The 20089-nt window shown below is 39.2% G+C and overlaps 1 protein-coding gene across 2 annotated transcripts in view; it reads right to left on the reverse strand.

The window, feature by feature from the left end:
* Window positions 1-20089, reverse strand: part of PPME1 (protein phosphatase methylesterase 1) — a 71185-nt gene that overhangs the window by 4335 nt on the left and 46761 nt on the right. Inside the window, exons 10-12 of one of the 2 annotated variants that reach the window (XM_033947948.1) lie at window positions 11757-11880; window positions 8803-8847; window positions 6461-6525 (exon numbers count right to left, since the gene is read on the reverse strand). In XM_033947948.1, the coding sequence (XP_033803839.1) occupies window positions 6461-6525; window positions 8803-8847; window positions 11757-11880 (234 nt within the window). Of the gene's footprint in view, window positions 1-6460; window positions 6526-8802; window positions 8848-11756; window positions 11887-20089 lie in introns of both variants that reach the window. The other variant, XM_033947947.1, reaches the window with a different exon arrangement.

The raw sequence follows: 20089 nt of genomic DNA on the forward strand, positions 1-20089 counted from the left end.
TCTCTGTTCCTCAAAGCAGCAGAGCTGGTCGGACAGCCTTTCCACTTCCTCCCCCCTTTTGTTCCCCGAAGCAGCAGTCAGTCGGACACCACTCCCTCCCCTCATTCACTCGCTCACCCACCCAAAGCAGTAGCAGCAGCTGGTGAGCAGAGGAAACGCTGGTAAACAGGCTGCTTCCGGCCAGCCCCAGCAGAACCTTTCCTCTGCCGCGTTGAAAGGTCCTGCCGGGACTGGCCAGCAACAGCCTGTTTACCAGCGTTTCCTCTGCTCACTGGCTGCCGCTACTACTTTGGGTGGGTGAGCGAGTGAATGAGGCGAGGGAGTGTTGTCCGACTGGCTCTGCTGCTTCGGGGAACAAAAGGGGGGAGGAAGTGGGAAGGCTGTCCAACCAGCTCTGCTGCTTTGGGGAACAGAGAAAGGGGGTCAGGGGGTTGTCCGACCAGCTATGCTGCTTCAGGGAATGGAGGAAGGGAGGAGATTGTCAGACCGGCTCTGCTGCTTTGGAGAAAAGGAGGAAGGGGGGTGGTTGTCAGGACCAGCTGCCTGCTACTTTGAGAAAGGAGGAAGGGAGATTTATGCATCTGTCACTTCAGAAGCTGAAAGGAGAGAGATTTGTGGCTGCCGCTGAAGCCTCTGGGGCAGGAGGGTTGTTGTTTTGAGAAAGGAGGAAAGGAGATTTTTGTGGCTGTCGCTTCGGGAGCTAGAGGAAGAGAGAGGAGATCTGTGGCTGCCACAATGCTTCGGGAGATGGAGGGAGGGAGGGAAGGAGATCTTTGGCTGCCGTGATGCTTCGGGAGCTGGAGGGAGGGAGGGAAGGCTGCCGTAATGCTTTAGGAGCTGGAGGGAGGGAAAGAGATCTGTGGCTGCTGCGATGCTTTGGGAGACGGAGGGAGGGAGATTTGTGGCTGCCCCTGATGCTTCTGGGATTGGAGAGAGGAAGGTTGTCAGGTCAGGAGCACCACTTTGGACGTTGTCTGAGGAGCACAGGAAACAATTTTTTTGCCAGTTGGTTGAGAGTGCCGGTTAATTGAATACTGGTTAACTACTGTACAATGCTTCTTAAAGTACAAAATGCCTTCTACTTAATGCCTACTCCACAGCCTACCATCACGCTTTGTTTCCTTTAGATCAAAGTAGAATTCTCCCATGTCAGCCGACTATATAAATCGACTAAATTATTCTTCTTCTTTTGCTGAAATTGAACAATTTCTGGAAACGGTCTCTTTGCTTTCTTTATCGTTTTCAGCACTAGAAGATCTTTCTTGTCCTATAGACCTGGATGAGATTATGGACGCTATAAAAGGCTTGCCATTGGGTAAATCGCTTGGCCCTGATGGCTTTTCTAATCGATATTATAAATGATTCAGTGCAATTTTGGCCCCTTTACTCCTTCGGGTTTTTCGTTCTTTGGACCAGATGGAAACTCTATTAGAGCTTTTGAAGAGATTTGGGACCTTTCCTGGGCAGATTTCACTAGAGAGCTGCACGGGAACGGGGACGACGGGAATCCCGCGGGTTCCCCCTTCGGGTCACGGGGATCCCGTGGGGACGCCCCCTAGGGTCGTGGGGATCCCATGGGGACGCCTCCGAGGGTCGCGAGGTTCCTGCGGGGCTGGATGTACTCAGTCACGCGGCTCTTCTTCTCCCTACCTGCTCTGCTTGCAGCACAGAGCCGAACGGAAGTCTTCCCGACGTCAGCGCTGACGTCGGGAAGACTTCTGTTCGGCTCTGTGCTGCAGGCTGGGCAGGTAAGGAGAAGGAGAGTAGCCTCGCGGTTCGAGTGGCTACCAAGGGAGGGGGGCAGTCCGCCCCGCCCCGGTTGCAGCACAGCCGGCCAGGTCCCCTTACTTTTGTGGCACTTCCCCGACCGACCGACAACAGCCCTGGTCCGACAATCCTCCCTGCCCTGTAGTCGCGAATCTAAATTACCTTCTTACAGCAGCTGTAAGAAGGTAATTTAGATCCGCGGCTACAGGGCAGGGAGGTTTGTCGGACCGGGGCTGTTGTCGGTCGGTCGGTCGGTCGGGGAAGTGCCACAAAAGTAAGGGGACCTGGCCGGCTGTGCTGCACCTGGGGCGGTAGAGAAGGAGGGGGGAGAAAGATGCTGAAAGGCCATGGGGAAGATGGAAGGGGGGGAAGGACTCTGAAAGCACTTGAAGACAGAGGAGGGAGAAGGACGCTGAAAGCACATGGGGAATACAAAGGGGTGGAGAAGGACGCTGAAAGGCCATGGGAAGGGCGGGGGGGAAGGACTCTGAAAGCACTTGTGGAAGACAGAGGGGGGAGAAGGATGCTGAAAGCACATGGGGAAGACAGAGAGGGAGAAGGACGCTGAAAGGACATGGGGAAGCAGAGGGGGGAGAAGGACACTGAAAGCACATGTGGAAGACAGAGGGGGGAGAAGGACGCTGACAGGACATGGGGAAGATGGGGGGGAGAAGGACGCTGAAAGGAAATGTGGAAGAGAGAGTAGGGAGAAGACGCTGGCAGGGAAGAAGACAGATGCCAGACTATGGGGGGAGCGGAGAGAAGAAGATGGGTGCCAGACCAATTTGGAAGGGGGAAGAAAGGGAGAGGCACAGTAACAGAGCAAATGGAAGATGCAGAAGGAAGAGAGACAGTGGATGGAAGGAATTGAATGAGAACATGAGGAAAGCAGAAACCAGGCAACAAAGGTAGGAAAAGAATTCTATTTCTTTTTTTTTTTTGCTTCAGGATAAAGTAGTATATTAGTTGTGTTGATAAAAATTTATAAACTTTAGAGGCTCTGGTAGAAACCCGTTTACAAAGTATGTATTCTTCCCAATTAATATTTTCAAATTAATAAAGTCTTTTTGCTTATTTGTAAATGGGTTTCTACCAGAGCCTTTAATTCAGTAGCATAATTAAATGAAATAACTATTTCTGAAGTTTATAGGGACGGGCGGGGATGGAGGGGATTCCTCGCGGGGACGGGTGGGACTTTGGCGGAGACGGGTGGGATTTCTGTCCCCGCGCAACTCTCTAGATTTCACTTGAAAGTGACCCTATTTGCCAATGATGTCTTATTGACTTACGCAACCGGAGAAGTCCCTGCCTCCCCTTATGAATCTTTTACACACCTACGGTCAGCTCTCTGGATTAAAAGGTGAATCTTATCAAATCTGAGATTCTTAATGTTACGCTTTCACTGGCCATTGTGGCACATATTAAGCCTAGTTATACTTTTCGTTGGGCAAAAAAAAGCATAAAATATTTAGGAATTAATATTACCCAGCGAGTGGATACTCTTTATACTGCTAATCTCCCTATTTCAGCTTCTGGATCAATGGGAAGGATTGACGGTTTCTTGGAGTGGTAGGATTCAGGCTATTAAGATGATTCTTTTGCCAAAATTGTTGTTTTTGTTTATGGCCATTCCGCTTCCATATCCTAGCTTGTTTTTCCAACACCTCAAGCATTGGGTTTATCGATATATCTAGAACAAAAGGCCTCCACAAGTTCGAGCTTCGGTAGCATGGAATATTGCTACTCCTTGGGTCTTGGCCAGGTACTAGTGACCTGGATTGGCCACCATGAGAACGGGCTACTGGACTTGATGGACCATTGGTCTGACCCAGTAAGGCTATTCTTATGTTCTTATGATGCAACACCCTAGGTGGAAGGGTGGGATGGGGGTTCCGGACTTTTTTCTCTATTACAAAGCAGCACACCTAAGGATTGGTTTTGATTGGATAACTCATTCTTCTGCATTGATGTTGAGATGTTTAGTGACCTTTTCTAAAATATGGGACCCCTATATTTCTTGGAAAACAGCTGCTTAGTTTCCTCTTTGGTTATTTCTTTATAGCTTTCTTTGACCCCCGAGAGTCCCCTGGAGGGGAGGGGAGGAGGGTTGGGTGAGTTTGGGTTTTCAATATATTAAATGTTATTGTATGTGTACACTTCTTGCTGTCTGATATAGATATTTGTACTTTATATTCTTCCTTGGAGATTTATTGCGATGGTTGTGTACAGTTTTGTTATATATTAATAAAGAATTTCATGGAGCAGCTTGTTAGAGAACCAACGAGAGGAAATGCCACTCTGGATCTAATCCTAAATGGGTTAATGGGCCCTGCAAAGGAAGTGGAAGTAGTGGGACCGTTGGGAAACAGCGATCATAATATGATCAAGTTCAAAGTTGAAGTAGGAATACCGAAAGGAAAGAGAACCATAGCAACAACTTTCAACTTCAGGAAAGGAAACTATGAAGCAATGAGGGAAATGGTAAGGAAGAAACTTAGGAACACTTCCAAGAAATGGCAAACGGTAGAACATGCCTGGCTTTTTTTCAGGGACACGGTGAGCGAGGCGCAAAATTTGTACATACCCAGATTCAGAAAGGGGAGCAAAAAGAGTCGAACAAAAGACCCGGTATGGCTGACTAAAATAGTGAAGGAAGCGATAGGCAATAAGAAAAATTCATTCAGGAAATGGAAAAAGGACAAAACTGAGGGGAACTGGATGGAGCACAGGAAGTATCAAAAAGAATGTCACCGAGTGGTTCGAAAAGCCAAAAGAGAGTATGAAGAGAAGCTAGCCAGGGAGGCACGAAATTTCAAACCATTCTTCAGATATGTTAAAGGGAAACAGCCAGCTAGGGAGGAGGTGGGACCGCTGGATGATGGAGACAGGAAGGGGGTAGTGAAGGAGGAGAAAGAAGTCGCAGAAAGACTTAACATGTTCTTTTCGTCTGTATTTACGAACGAAGACACAACCAACTTATCGGAACCTGAGCAATTCTTCAATGGAAATGAAGCAGAAAAATTAACATCCATGGAAGTGAGCCTTGAAGATGTGCGCAGGCAGATAGAAAAACTAAAAACTGACAAATCCCCGGGTCCAGACGGAATCCATCCAAGGGTTCTGAAGGAATTAAAGGAGGAGATAGCAGAACTACTGCAGCAAGTTTGCAACCTATCCCTGAAAACAGGTGTGATACCAGAGGATTGGAAGATAGCCAACGTCACGCCCATCTTCAAAAAGGGATCAAGAGGTGACCCGGGAAACTACAGACCTGTGAGTCTGACCTCGGTTCCGGGGAAAATGGCAGAAGCGCTGATAAAAGAAAACATCGATGAACATTTGGAAAGAAATGAACTTCTGATACCAAGCCAACATGGTTTCTGCAGGGGGAGATCGTGCTTAACTAACTTATTGCACTTCTTCGAAGGAATCAACAAACGGACGGACAAAGGAGACATCGTATACCTAGATTTCCAAAAAGCCTTTGACAAGGTGCCTCACGAGCGTCTACTCCGGAAACTGAAGAACCATGGGGTGGACGGAGATGTGCATAGATGGATCAGAAACTGGTTGGCGGGTAGGAAACAGAGGGTAGGGGTGAAGGGCCACTACTCGGACTGGAAGAGGGTCACAAGTGGTGTTCCGCAGGGCTCGGTGCTCGGGCCACTACTATTTAATATATTCATAAATGATCTAGAAATAGGGACGACGTGTGAGATAATAAAATTTGCAGATGACACCAAACTATTCAGTGGAGCTCGGACTAAAGAGGACTGCGAAGAATTGCAAAGGGACCTGAATAAACTAGGGGAATGGGCGACGAGATGGCAGATGAAGTTCAACGTTGAGAAATGTAAAGTACTGCATGTGGGAAGCAGGAACCTGAGGTACAACTATACGATGGGAGGGATGTTATTGAATGAGAGTACCCAGGAAAGGGACTTAGGGGTAATGGTGGACATGACAATGAAGCCGACGGCACAGTGCGCAGCGGCCGCTAAGAGAGCGAATAGAATGCTAGGTATAATCAAGAAGGGTATTACAACCAGGACGAAAGAAGTTATCCTGCCGTTGTATCGGGCGATGGTGCGCCCGCATCTGGAATACTGCGTCCAATATTGGTCGCCGTACCTTAAGAAGGATATGGCGATACTCGAGAGGGTTCAGAGGAGAGCGACACGTCTGATAAAAGGGATGGAAAACCTTCCATATGCTGAGAGATTGGAGAAACTGGGTCTCTTTTCCCTGGAGAAGAGGAGACTTAGAGGGGATATGATAGAGACTTATAAGATCATGAAGGGCATAGAGAGAGTAGAGAGGGACAGATTCTTCACACTTTCAAAAAATAAAAGAACAAGAGGGCATCTGGAAAAGTTGAAAGGGGACAGATTCAAAACAAATGCTAGGAAGTTCTTCTTTACCCAACGTGTGGTGGACACCTGGAATGCGCTTCCAGAGAATGTAATAGGGCAGAGTACGGTACTGGGATTTAAGAAAGGATTGGACGGTTTCCTGCTGGAAAAGAGGATAGAGGGGTATAAATAGAGGATTTCTGCACAGGTCCTGGACCTGTTGGGCCGCCGCGTGAGCGGACTGCTGGGCATGATGGACCTCAGGTCTGACCCAGCAGAGGCATTGCTTATGTTCTTATGTAATTTTGGGAAAAAATAAATGCAATAGGTTTCCAACTCACTTTATCTGGTGCATCTTCGTGGACAGCATGGCCACACTGTGGAAGCACTTGCATCTGAAACTTCCCTGAAACATAGCGCAAAATTAACACATTAAATCCTATTAGAAAGATTTTTGCTATACATATCTGCAAGGCTCAAGTGGTACTCAGGTGCCAGGGAATTATGATCTAACCAAGGGCCTCTTACGCACTAAAGCCAGGAATCCCCTTTGAGGTGCACTAGAAACATATTCTCATTTTCAGAAAAGAGAGAGAGCCTTTTTTTTCCTTGAGGTGTTAAGTAATGAAACTGGATGCTGTGACCTCTATGGGGTTTGTGGTATCTGTTTACGTGGTTTTGTTTTAATGCTTTAGGTTACATTTTGTTTGTGAATAATCTTTGGTTTTGTAAGGTGGTATACAGAATTCTTATAAATATAAATGGCATGATCCAATGCAAAGATTTGGCTTTATCTGCCATCATGTTTCTATGTTTATTAAAGTAAACTAAACTAATACCGCGTAGAGTTTATATCTTTGGGCGGGTCTGGTGGAGTCAGGACTCGAGGAGTTAAAGGATAGTGGGATTAGGGGAAAGCATCTGAAAACCTGGCTTTTCTCCAAAGCGTAAAGCTATCTATTTAAAATGTAAAGCTAGCTATCCTCTTCATAGCCTCTAATTTCTTATGATGTCCTTCCCTCATTTATTGAATTACCTGTAAACCGTGTCGAGCTCTATCTTTATGGAGATGATGCGGTATACAAACTTAAGGTTTAGTTTAGTGAATGATCTTAAAAGCCAGGCAGGAGCATTTGAAATGGATTCTGGAAATCACTGGGAGCCAGTGAAGATTGGACAGGAGTGGGGAGACATGGTCAGATTTGCGTTTTGCAAAGATCAACTTGGCTGCAGTATTCTGGATAAGCTGGAGTCTTTGAAGACTTTTTTTTTGTTAGGCATAAGTAAATGGCATTGCAGTAGTCAAGTTTGGAGAGGATGATGGATTGGATGAGGACGGCAAAATGTTTTTGGCGAAAGTAGGATCTTACTTTCCTCAGCATGTGGAGGCTGAAAAAGCATGATTTTGCCAAGGAGTTGAGGTGGTCATTGAGGGAGAGAGAAGAATCGATAATGATGCCAAGGACCTTGCTTGAGAACTCAAGGTGCAGAGCAGCGCCTGTGGGTAGTGCGAAGATGGTGGGCAGATGTTCTAACTTTGGGCCGAGCCAGAGTAATTTTGTTTTTGATTCATTCAGTTTCATCTGTACCGAGAGGGACCAGGAGTGGAGTCTCATTATGCAAGCTGTAATGTTCTCGTGGAGGTTGGTGAGGTTCTGGTCTGTCTCAAGGAGGACAAGGATGTCATCAGCGTATGTGTAGATTGTTTCAAGGGGGGAAAGTTGGAGGAGCTTCAGGGAGGACATGTAGATGTTAAAGAGGATTAAGACTTGATATACCACTTAGGCTGTTGAGATTAAAGATGCTGAAACTCTCCAATGTAGAATACTGTTCACTCTTCCTTAGTCTAACATAAAATTCCAGGCAGTGCTGAATTTGTCTCTCACAATATATGCTGCACCTTCTTCACCGTCTGAGCAAAGAGATGAGTATTTTGTCTCTGAATGACTGGAACTTATTCTTTTACTTTCAATTTAATTTTAAATTTTCCACTTTAATTTTACTATTTTCCTTCTCCTTTGGTTTTATTTTCCTTTCTTTTGTGTTAATACTGGATTTTGTATTTCCCTGCTCTTTCTTTCTCACGACCTTGCTACACGCCTCTTGTATCTACACTTCTCCCTCCATATTCACGGTTTCAGCATTCATGGTTTTTCAGCTTGCATAGAGAAATCGCCGATTCCCAGCACTTTCTTCACCGTGTTTTGCCTCTCCTTCAGGAACAGGCCAGGTCTCCCACCATTCACGGTTTCACCCTATTCACAATGGTTTTTAATAGAAAATGTAATGTAATGTAATGTAATTTATTTCTTATATACCGCTATATCCGTTAGGTTCTAAGCGGTTTACAGAAAATATACATTAAGATTAGAAATAAGAAAGGTACTTGAAAAATTCCCTTACTGTCCCGAAGGCTCACAATCTAACTAAAGAAAACAGCGAACAACCTATGAAAAAGTTATTCGCGGGTCGGTTAATCCCCTATCACTGCGAATACGGAGGGAGAAGTGTATATTACTCCTCTTTAGCTTCCTTCTTCCTTCCAAACTTATTACAGTTAAGTTTGTGAGCCCTTTGGGACAGAGGATTATCTCATTTTAATGTATTAGTATTGTAAACTGCTTAATACTAATGTGCAAGCGGTGTATCCAATTTAATATATCAAATCAAACCAAACCATTACCTTGCATCTGTCCAATGGTTAGATCTTTATCCAGCCTGTCAACACCTAGGACAACACAAATAGAAGCAAACATCAATGATCTGAGGAGAGAAAATCTTTAGATTTTGGAAAAATGAGCTGCACACTGATTTGTTTCAAGCCAAGTTCACGCACAGACAAGATCAAGTTTCAAGTTTATTTACATTTGATGTATCGCTTATTACAAATTTCTAAGCGATGTACAATTAAAAACCAGCAGATTGTGGTAATACATAAAATATTACAAAATTAGACAATTGACAAGACAAATTGGACAAACATGATTGAAAAGGAAGGAAGGGGAAAGTTACAATTGTATTATTTGTTAAAATTTACATGGAGGGGAGAATACAATAGGTATAATTAGAAAAAAACAGGAAAAGAGAATCTTAAAAACATATGAGATTATAAAAAAAGATCATTTCATAAGTCAAATGCATCTTGAAACAAGTAGGTTTTTAACAATTTTTTAAAAGAGATAAGATCTTTTTCATTTTTAATAAAGTTTGGGAGAGAGTTCCACAATGAGGGGGCCACCACTGAAAACATATCTTTACGTCTAGTGCCAATTATTCTTAATGAAGGGACTGAAAGCTGGTTAGATAAAGATGATCTTAAGGATCGCGGAGTCCAAAAAGAAAGACCCAATTACATGTTCATATCATCAAGAAAGTTTGGGATCTTCAATAGTGCCCCAAACTGAAACTAATGTTTATTCGTATTTATAGACCGCTCTGCTATAATAATTGTTCAGTGTATTCAACTGGAATGCTTAGCAGGGTATGTCAAAGATAAACTACACCGACAAGTGACAGGACACACCACAGCTCATAGTCATTCCGAGATATCTATCCTTGGGCCAGTCATCCATCTGCTGCATGGACAACTTTGACCCACAAAAGGCAGGTAGATATGGCTCAACAGGATCAAAAGTCAGGGAGGGGCAGATGAAGCCCTTTTTAACATTTTTCTTGAAAAGCTATAATATACTAGGTATTTAAAAATTTATATACCACATAATAACTATGTGGCTTATAAAAAGACATACATACATATTTAACAAATGCTAAACATGTTTCAACAAGACAAACACAGGAAGACATTAAGAAACAGTATCATTATCAAAATCTTCTTTAAATTCATCTTACAAGATGGAAAAACAAGATCCCTTAAAATCATTTACAGGACAGGAAGGCATGAACAGAGGATAGTTCAGTCTCCCATCACAGAATACCAGGCAGCGCATTCCAGAGCTTGCCCCGATCTTAACACGAGAGACTAACATCTGACCCTCCAAACTCAGTTTCATACTATTTTCAGATCTCAAACATTTCCTGGGTTGATAGATTTCAAAAAAACCCTTTAGTACCATTGCAGAAACATGATATAAGATTTGCTGTTTGATTGAAAGTATCTTAAACTGGACCCTCTGCTGCATAGGTAACCAATGCAATTGTTTCAACACTGGGGTCATTCTTGAAACCCCGGTAATCAATCTTGCAGCTGAGTTAATTAACATCTGCATTGCCCTCATCTTCACTTTAGTAACTCCCAAATAAAGAGAATTGCAAGAGTCCATTCTACTCGGGATCTTGCGCTATTTTTTAAAAAGAATTACGGGCTTAGAATTCAAGAGTGTTTTGTTGCCCAAACAGGCCAAAGATCTTCCCTGAGGAAATAATTTAACTCAAATAGCCTTGAATGGCAAACTTATCCTGAAAAAAATTCTTGCTTGCTGTTACCAGTCCAGTCCAGAGTTCTGTTCAAGTTTGTCTGCATTTGTTACAAAGCAGTTTTTGGGATGCTACCAGATTATCTTGATTCTCAGTTTTCTTTGAACTATTTTAATAAGAGCACACGTAGAATAAATTTATTTAATTACCCTTCATGTCAATATAAGAAGTTTTTTGACGGAATGTTACCATTCCAGGCCGCTAAATTGAATACACTTCTCCTTCGTCATTCGCGGGGGATACGGGCAGAGCCGGACCGCGAATGCTGAAAAACCACGATTATCTGGCTCTGACCCACCCCCACCTCCCTGCTGCCTTCCCGGCCTTATCTGGTGGTCTAGAAGGCTTTCGGGGCAGGAGCGATCTTCCTACGCTCCTGCCCCATGCAGATTGCCATCAGGAAATGGCTGTAGGGAGTTCCTGACGTAGTCTCGAGAGACTACGGGAACTCCCAGCAGCCATTTCCTCTACAAGAACGAGAGGGCATTTGGCAAAATTAAAAGGGGACAGATTCAGAACCAATGCTAGGAAGTTCTTCTTCACCCAACGGGTGGTGGACACCTGGAATGTGCTTCCAGAGGGCGTGATACGACAAGGCACGGTATTGAAGTTCAAGAAGGGATTAGATGATTTCCTGAAGGAAAAGGGGATAGAAGGGTATGGATAGAGGATTACTATACAGGTCCTGGACCTGATGGGCCGCCATGTGAGTGGACTGCTGGGCATGATGGACCTCTGGTCTGACCCAGCAGAGGCACAGCTTATGTTCTTATGCTTGCTAAGTCTGACTGTTTTCGATATTATAAATATGCAAATTTATTACAAGCTTTTTTTTCTGAGTTAAAAATCTAAAAAGAGGGTAGACTGACGATATGTAGTGACAGGTAGCATGTGAAATATCTGTGATACACAGCATAGCCGGTTCTTTATACTGCTGACATTCCTGCACCTTTGAAGATCCTTCTCCTTAAAAAAAAAAAAAATATATATATATATATATATATATTTTTTTTTTTTTTTTTAATTTTTTTCTTAAATAAGCTGCACCTTGAGGATACTGTTATGCATTATTTTGCGTATTTTTACAATTTCTTTTAGAAAAATAAATGAAACAGATTTCTCCCCCATCAAAGTCATTTAAAGGAATTACTTAAAACCAATTCTAATGCTTCTTTGAAGGGGGAAAGAGTTTTTGACACCCACCTGCCAAGAGCAGCTGTTTTGGAATTGGGCAGCTCAGGAAGAGGTTGGACAGGCCTCGAAACCAGCCTTCCCAATACTTCTCGGTCTTGGCCAGCTCGATTCTCCAGGTGTACGGGCGCTCCTTCTTTGTCTCGCAAAGGATTAAAAACATTTTAGGCATTAACATTCAACAATACAAAAAGCTCAGCAGAGAGAAATGGTGTGGCAGCCATGTCAGTCAACTCAAAGATAAAATGTAGAAAGGTCTCCTTTTTTATTGGACTAACTAGAGTAGGGTTAGATTAGCTTTTTAAGGAAATCCTTATTCGGATCAGAAAATATAGAAAAAGGAAAAGAAAAGACAAGGCATGCAATACAGGCAGTGCGTAGTGGGGGAGGGGGCGGTCTAGATGGGGTAAGACATAACCCTGCGTAACCAGTCTAAAGTTCGTAGCTGACAGCAAATCCCGTAGTTTTAACAATGCGGAAATTGGTGGGGGGGGGGGGTGGAGGCTAAGTTATGAAGAGCAGAGAAGCTTAAAGACAATTCTCTGTTCAATTAGAAGCCAGTGAAGTGAGATTAAAATCAGAGTTATATCCTCAAATTTCCCAGAACTACTGTTGGGCTGTTGTGAAAAAGGGTGTCAGGTCAAAAGCGCGCCGGGACAAAGGCGCGCCCAGACAATTGAGCGCAGCGTGAAGGGTACGCCGCTCTAAATTACTGTTTTTAGGGCTCCGACGGGGGGGCGTGGGGGGAACTCCACACCCCACTTTACTTAATAGATATCGCGCTGCGTTGTGGGGCATTGTGGGGGGGTTTGGGGGGTTGTAACCCCCCACATTTTACTGAAAACTTCACTTTTTCCCTGTTTTTAGGGAAAAAGTTAAGTTTACAGTAAAATGTGGAGGGTTACAACCCCCCAAACCCACCATAACGCCGCGCGATGTCTATTAAGACAAGTGGGGGGGTTCCCCCCCACGCCCCCCTGGTCGGAGCCCTAAAAACAGTAATTTAGAGCGGCGCGCGCCTCCGTGCTACGCTCAATTGTCCGGGTGCGCCTTTGTCTTTCGCGCCGTTGTCTATGAACCGTGAAAAAGTATGTCCTCAAGATGTCTTGCTGTTGACTTATACTGTTTATGTGGATCTGTAACCTGTTCTGGGCTCTTTTGGAAGGATGGGTTAAAAAAATGGAATAAAGATTTAAAGTGACAGTGTCTGTACCTAATTCTGTGGATGACATCATCCACATGTGGGAATATCATGCCTGCTTGTCCTCGGAGAGATATATTATATATAGAGTAAAACCTTGGTTTGCGAGCATAATTGGTTCCAGAAGCATGCTTGTAATCCAAAACACTCGTATATCAAAGCGAATTTCCCCATAGGAAATAATGGAAACTCAGACAATTTGTTCCACAACCCAACAACTTTAATACAAAATACTATGCGTACTCGTATTGCAAGACTTTGCTTCTTTAGAACAGTCACTGCACTCTCGCAGCGTCAGAGAGAGAAGAACCATCGGCTCAGTTGTGATGTGTGTATACTGTATGTACTTGTATTGCAAGACATTGCTTGTTTATCAAGTTAAAATTTAATAAAATGATTTTTCCTTGTCTTGCAAAACATTTGCAAATCAAAATACTTGCAATCCAAGGTTTTACTGTAGATAGATACATAGAGAAAAACCCAAAAGTCATGGATGTGGAGATAATATTTCAATTGTGCCAAAAACCCTGTAACTGATCAAACCTTTATAACTTATGTTTCAGAATAGAGAATGACACGGGGTTTTATTAAGAGATTTCTTTCCTAACTTTCCTGTTTCCAAGTTTCAATCTCCTAGGGATCTATTTCAGTCCTTTTTGAATACCGTCCTGAAATTTCCTGAAAATAATATGCCACCATTACAAAAGATATATTACCTAAATTTACCAAAGGAGGATAAAGATAAAGGGAATGCTATACCAGGAGAATTGGATCTCACTGGTATGCTGGAGACATCTCAAGAAGATATAACGAATAGAGCTACTTTATTGGTAACTTTTGTCTTTCTTCAAGATAAAGAAGCAATTCTTCGCCTATTCTATAGGACTGATAAGGTGGAATTTCATGGATTAAAAATGTGTATATTTCCTGATGTATCTAAATGGACACAAGCCAGACGTAAGAAGTTTCTGGCTTGTCGTCAGTCTGTTTTGAGTTTAGGGGCAACCTTTCAATTACGTTTCCCCTGTAAATGCTGTATTACCTATCAGAGTAATAGATATATTTTCTATGAACCCGATCAATTGCAGTTTTTTCTTGAAGGTAAAGTAACTACAAGAATTCCAGACACCTCCATGGAACTAGCCCAGCAGGCCATTAGTTAAATTTTTTTTTTTTTAAATTTTTATTTATAAAATTTTCATTCTTACAATAAATGAATAGCATAATATTTAGTTTATAATAATTATAGTTGTATGTACAATATCATATGATATATATTGAATCCCTTTCCCCTGTTATTTGTTTTTTCATTTTTCCTCATATTAATTTCTATATTTCCCTCCCTAACCCTATATTATTATTATCAATGTGTTAAGATATCTGATCTTTAGAATATTTTGTCAATGGATCCCATATTTTCTTAAAATTTTTTATATTTCCTTGTTGTAATGCCAATATTTTCTCCATTTTGTAAATGTGACACACCGAGTTCCACCAGAATGTATAATTTAGCTTGGTATAATCCTTCCAATTTTGTGTGATTTGCTGCATGGCAACTCCTGTCAATATTAAAAGCAATTTGTTATTGTTTGCTGATATTGGACTTTGTGTTCTCATTGCAGTACCAAATAATATGGTATCATATGAGAGACCAATATGATTTTCTAGTAATATGTTAATTTGGGGCCAAATTAAATTCCAAAAGGCTTTTATGCAAGGACAAAAAAAAATTAAATGATCTAATGTCCCTACTTCTATTTTACAATGCCAGCATCTATTAGATCTAGTATTATCTATTTTTTGCAAGCGCGTCGGGGTCCATAACACTCTATGTAATAAAAATATCCATGTTTGACTCATAGATGCTGACTTTATTAATCTTAATCTCCAGGACCAGAATCTTGGCCATTGAGATGCAGAAATTGTCTGTCCAATCTCAATGCTCCAAATATCCCTAAGTCCAGTTTTCTTTTTTTTATTTAGAAATCCATATATTAATTTATACCATTTTGCGGCTTGGTGTCCCAAGAAATCCGCCTGGAAACATAAAACTTGCAAACTATATTGGGTATTAAGATCTTTCCATTCAGGGAACCCTACCTGAATGGCTTGCTTCAATTGCATCCATTTAAAATATTGTGTTTTATTTAGTCCAAATTTATTTTGCAATTGTGAAAAACTAAGCAAGGAACCTTCTGATATGACATCATTCAATGTTTGTATACCTGCAACTATCCATTGTTTCCAGACGATCTTAAATCCGCCAATCTTGATCCTGGAGTTTACCCATATTGATTGATTTAGAGATTTAGCTATTGGTTCTGGTGATAGGTTACTCGTGTATCTCAATGTTTTCCAAGTATCTAAAAAGATTCTGTTATCTTTATATCTTCTAGGCATTGTTATGGTAATTAGATGTTCTGGATATAAAGGGAACAGGAGCTGCCATTCTAAATACAGCCAATCTGGTACATTTTCCATGAGATCTGGGAGGATCCAATACATACCCTGTCTTAAAATATAGGCTTGATGATACCTATAAAAATTTGGAAAATTTACCCCCCCTTCCACAATTGGTCTTTGTAATGATACTAAAGCGATTCTTGGTCTTTTCCCAAACCAAACAAATTTTGTAAGAATATTGTTAAGTTTTTTATAAAATGACCCCTGAAAAAATATTGGTATCATACTCATTTGATAACAAACCACAGGCAATACCATCATTTTAATTGTTTGAATTCTTCCCCACCAAGAAAGATGTAATGGATTCCATTGCTCACACATTTCTGTTATTTTTTTCAATAAAAGTTTTTCATTCTCTTTGACTGTGTCTTCAATTGTATTTTTGATCATAATTCCTAAGTATTTTATTCCATCTTCTTTCCAAATAAATGAATATGGGTCAAATAGTCCTTTCGTACAATGAACATTAATTGGGAGGACTTCAGATTTGCTCCAATTAATTTTATATCCAGAAAAAGTGCCGAATTTCTCTAATAAATTAAGTATACATGGAATAGTAGTATCCGGTTCTCTTAAATATAATAAAATATCATCTGCATATGCAGAAAGTTTAAATTCCCAGTTGGAAAACGTGATTCCCTTTATCTCCTTAGTCTTATTTATTGCAATTAATAAAGGTTCTAGGACAATATCAAAAAGTAATGGAGACAAAGGGCATCCTTGTCTAACTCCCCTATGCAAATTAAATCTAGTTGATAAATTATTATTAATATATAATCTTGCACCAGGAGAGCTATACAATGTCTGGATCATTTTAATAAAACCGGAGCCTATACCAAACCATTGTAAAGCTTGATACATAAAATTCCATTCCACTCTATCAAAAGCTTTTTCTGCATCTAAAGATATTAGAAAAGCTGGATCATTTATATTTTTTGCTAAATTTAATGAGTGGAATGCTAGTCTAGTATTATTTGATGAATGTCTTTTAGCAATAAATCCTGTTTGATGTACATCTATAATGAAAGGAAGAGCTTTTGCCAATCTAAGTGCTAATACTTTAGCCATTAACTTATTATCCACATTTAATAACGAAATAGGCCTGTAATTTGAAACCAGAGTAGGATCTTTGTTTGGTTTTGGTAAGACTATAATTATCGATTCTGCCATAGTACCTGAAATATTTTCATTCTTTATTTGATATTGATATAAATTTAACAGATGTGGTAAAATGATATTTTGAAATGATTTATAAAATTCAACAGTATACCCATCTCCACCTGGAGCGGATCCAACTCTAAGAAACTTCAATGCTGTTTCTATTTCTTTTAAAGATATAGGATCTTCTAAACTTCCTTTTATATGATCCGGAATATTAGGTCCAAGAAAGGAATTTAAGAATGTTAATCCTTCTTGTTCTTTATTTTTATAAGAATTAGAAGTGTATAATTCTTTATAAAAATCAAGAAATTGTGTTATAATATCTTTTGTGCTGGTATGTGTGTTACCTTGTATATCTTTTATTGCAATAATCTTAGATTTTCTTTTCTTTAAGAAAATTTGCTAATAATTTTCCCGCTTTATTTGAATTGCCATAATATTGTACTTGTTTATTGAAAATGTCTTTTCTCACATATTGAGAAGAAATCTCATTATATTTAACTTTTACTTTTAACAACTCTTGTAATGTATTGTTTTCCCATTTTTTAATTAATTTATTTTCTAATAATTTAATTTGTTTTTCCATATCTTCATATTGTTTTTTAAGTTGTTTTTTAATAAAAGCTGAATAAGAAATAATATTTCCTCTCATTGTTGCTTTAAAAGCATCCCATAAAATTTCTATATTAATGTCATCTGAAGAATTAAGTTGAAAGAATTCTTGCATTTTTACTTTAAGATCTTCTAAGAATTTCGAATCTGCTAATAAATCATTATTAAATCTCCATATTGAATTAAATTGATCAATATTATAATTCTTAAGGTTAATCCACACACCAGCATGATCTGAAATTATAATTGGATCTATAACTGCTTTTGATACACGCTGCGCTATGTTATTAGTTACAAATATATAATCAATTCTTGAAAAAGATTTATGGACCTGAGAACAAAAAGAATATTCTCGATCATTAAAATGAAGGATACGCCATATATCTATTAAATTACAAGATTGTATTAAATTATCTAGTCCTAAAGATTTTATGATTTTACTTGGTTTCTTGTCCACAATTGGATCCATTACAGCATTGAAATCTCCAGCTACTACTAAGTTAGAAGTAGCCAGTGGTAGTAATATCTGTTGAATTTGATTAAAAAACTCCATTTGGTTCGAATTAGGAGCATAAAGATTAAATAAATCCAGGGTTGTATTTCCCAGATCCATTTTAATATATATCCATCTTCCTGAAGAGTCAGAATTTATTAATTTAAAATCAGCTTTGCATTTCTTATTTATTATCGCTACCCCTGCTTTCTTCCCTATTGCCGGTGAATAAAAACATTTTGATATCCATCCTTCTGTTAGCTTCCTAGATTCAGTGTCCGAAAGGTGTGTCTCTTGTAGGAAATAAATATCTGCGTTTTGCTTATGGAGAAAACCTAATTATTTTTTTCTTTTTATAGGATGATTTAAGCCATTGACATTAATTGAAAAAATTTTAATATCCATTTACTTTTGTAATTAAAATTTGACATGAAATCATATGATTATTATTTTCAGATATCCACACATTGTAATAATATATTTTCCCCATTCTCTTTCTTCCCCTCTTCCCTCCCTCCCCTCCCTTCCCCCCCAATATTAACTGTGTATGCTTGGCAAAACGCATCTTAGGTCAGGTATCAAAACACTCCACAAAAGTCCATTTCCTGTTAAGATTCAGATATAAGTCACAAATATATCAAATATTACTAAATAACATTAACAATCCATATAATATTTAAACATTTTGCCTTTTTTTTTTTCCAATGTTAAATTTAATCTTTTCAAATATTATTTTCTGTATCATTTTCATATTTTATAACTATTAGTATATCTTATTAATTCAAATAATATGAAAAATACTGTAAATTTTTTTTTAAATAAAATTCATATATATCACCTTTATATTTTCTAATTCTATTTCTTTATAATATTTTTAAGTAATATATAAGTTTATGAATATATTCTAGATCCTTATATTTCTTTTAAACTTATATATTATATAATGAGATGTTTCATTTCTTTGGAAAATAAACAATGTTTCACATATGTGTGCTACTTGTACTATGTGATTTTTTTTTTTCCCGTTCCAGAGCTTCCTTCCTTCATTATACAGAGTCATACCTCATTCATATAACATACTTCCTAGTTTCATTTTTAAGATATATCAAAGTTAAAGATGTGTCATTCCATTATCTTTATTCATCCAAGTAAATATTATTTTTTCTTCCTTTCTTCTTCTTCGTATTTTTTATATCCAGAGTATTATTCATTTCTTTTCAATAGTTTGTTAATTCCGAATAAGTTCCGGTTCCAGCGACGATCTAATTTTAGTTTATTTTGTGATCTTTCATCCGATGTAATCCTTTATCCTTTATTATCAAGTCTAGTAGTTTATTTATTCATATTTGTTCATAGTTCATCCGGTTTTAAGAGTTATTCTTTACATGTATTTCCTTTTGCAAGGACTTCTGGGATTTGTAGTTCCATTGAATCCGAGAAAGGATTTTTAATAGGTTTATTCTTCCTGTATTGTCTTCTGAGAAGTGGGTTATATATACATACATCTTCATTCATTCTTACATACATTCCATAGGAAGAAAGCTCTGGACCATGATTCAATCACATAATAGTACAGTGGTGCCTCGCATAAAGAACGCCTCGCACAGCGAACGCTGCACACAACGAACTTCATGTCATGATTCATACAACGAACTTCGTTTCACACAACGAAGTCGCCCGAGCTTCCACGATCGCTGCCGATGTATTGCATCCTTCCGCGCAGGCACTACAGGCAGTCGTTAGTCACTGCGCTTAACGCGTTTCACATAACGAACTTTTCGCATAACAAACTTGCTCCTGGAACGAATTAAGTTCGTTGTGTGAGGCACCACTGTATTTAGGATCTGCTCATTACAGCATCTGTTATTATTAATATCAATAGTTAATTTATTTATTAACTTTCTAAAACCAATTAAGGGCTTATATCTCGTTTTTATATTTAAGTTCTTATTTATTATCTAATAAATATTATATTCTTCCTTGTTTAAAAACTATATTACTTTTATCTAAGATCTTGTATACTTATATGTTAATTTATCATTTGAAGAATCATTCCATTCTAGAATGTATAATCTATCCATATTTCTAGTAAAAAGATCGTTGAAGGAATTTTTTGAACAGAGTCAAAAACATTCTATACCGTTTTTCATCTGCTAAATACTTATTATATTCAATCAATAATTTCAAAAAATACAAGGTGATATTAGCTCTTCTTAATACAATGAAAAACATATCATTTCCCCTACCTGTTTATATTATAAGACATTCAAACTTGACATTCAAATTATTTGAATTATAATAAAATAAAGAAAATTAAGATGACATTGGCATTTCCTGGTTTAGTATATATTTTTGTAGCTCTTCAGCATTATCAAAGGTTAAAGTTTTGTTTGCTATGGTTACTTTCATATTTGC

This window comes from Geotrypetes seraphini, chromosome 6, assembly GCF_902459505.1.
Source record: "Geotrypetes seraphini chromosome 6, aGeoSer1.1, whole genome shotgun sequence".
Taxonomy (NCBI): Eukaryota; Metazoa; Chordata; class Amphibia; order Gymnophiona; family Dermophiidae; genus Geotrypetes; species Geotrypetes seraphini.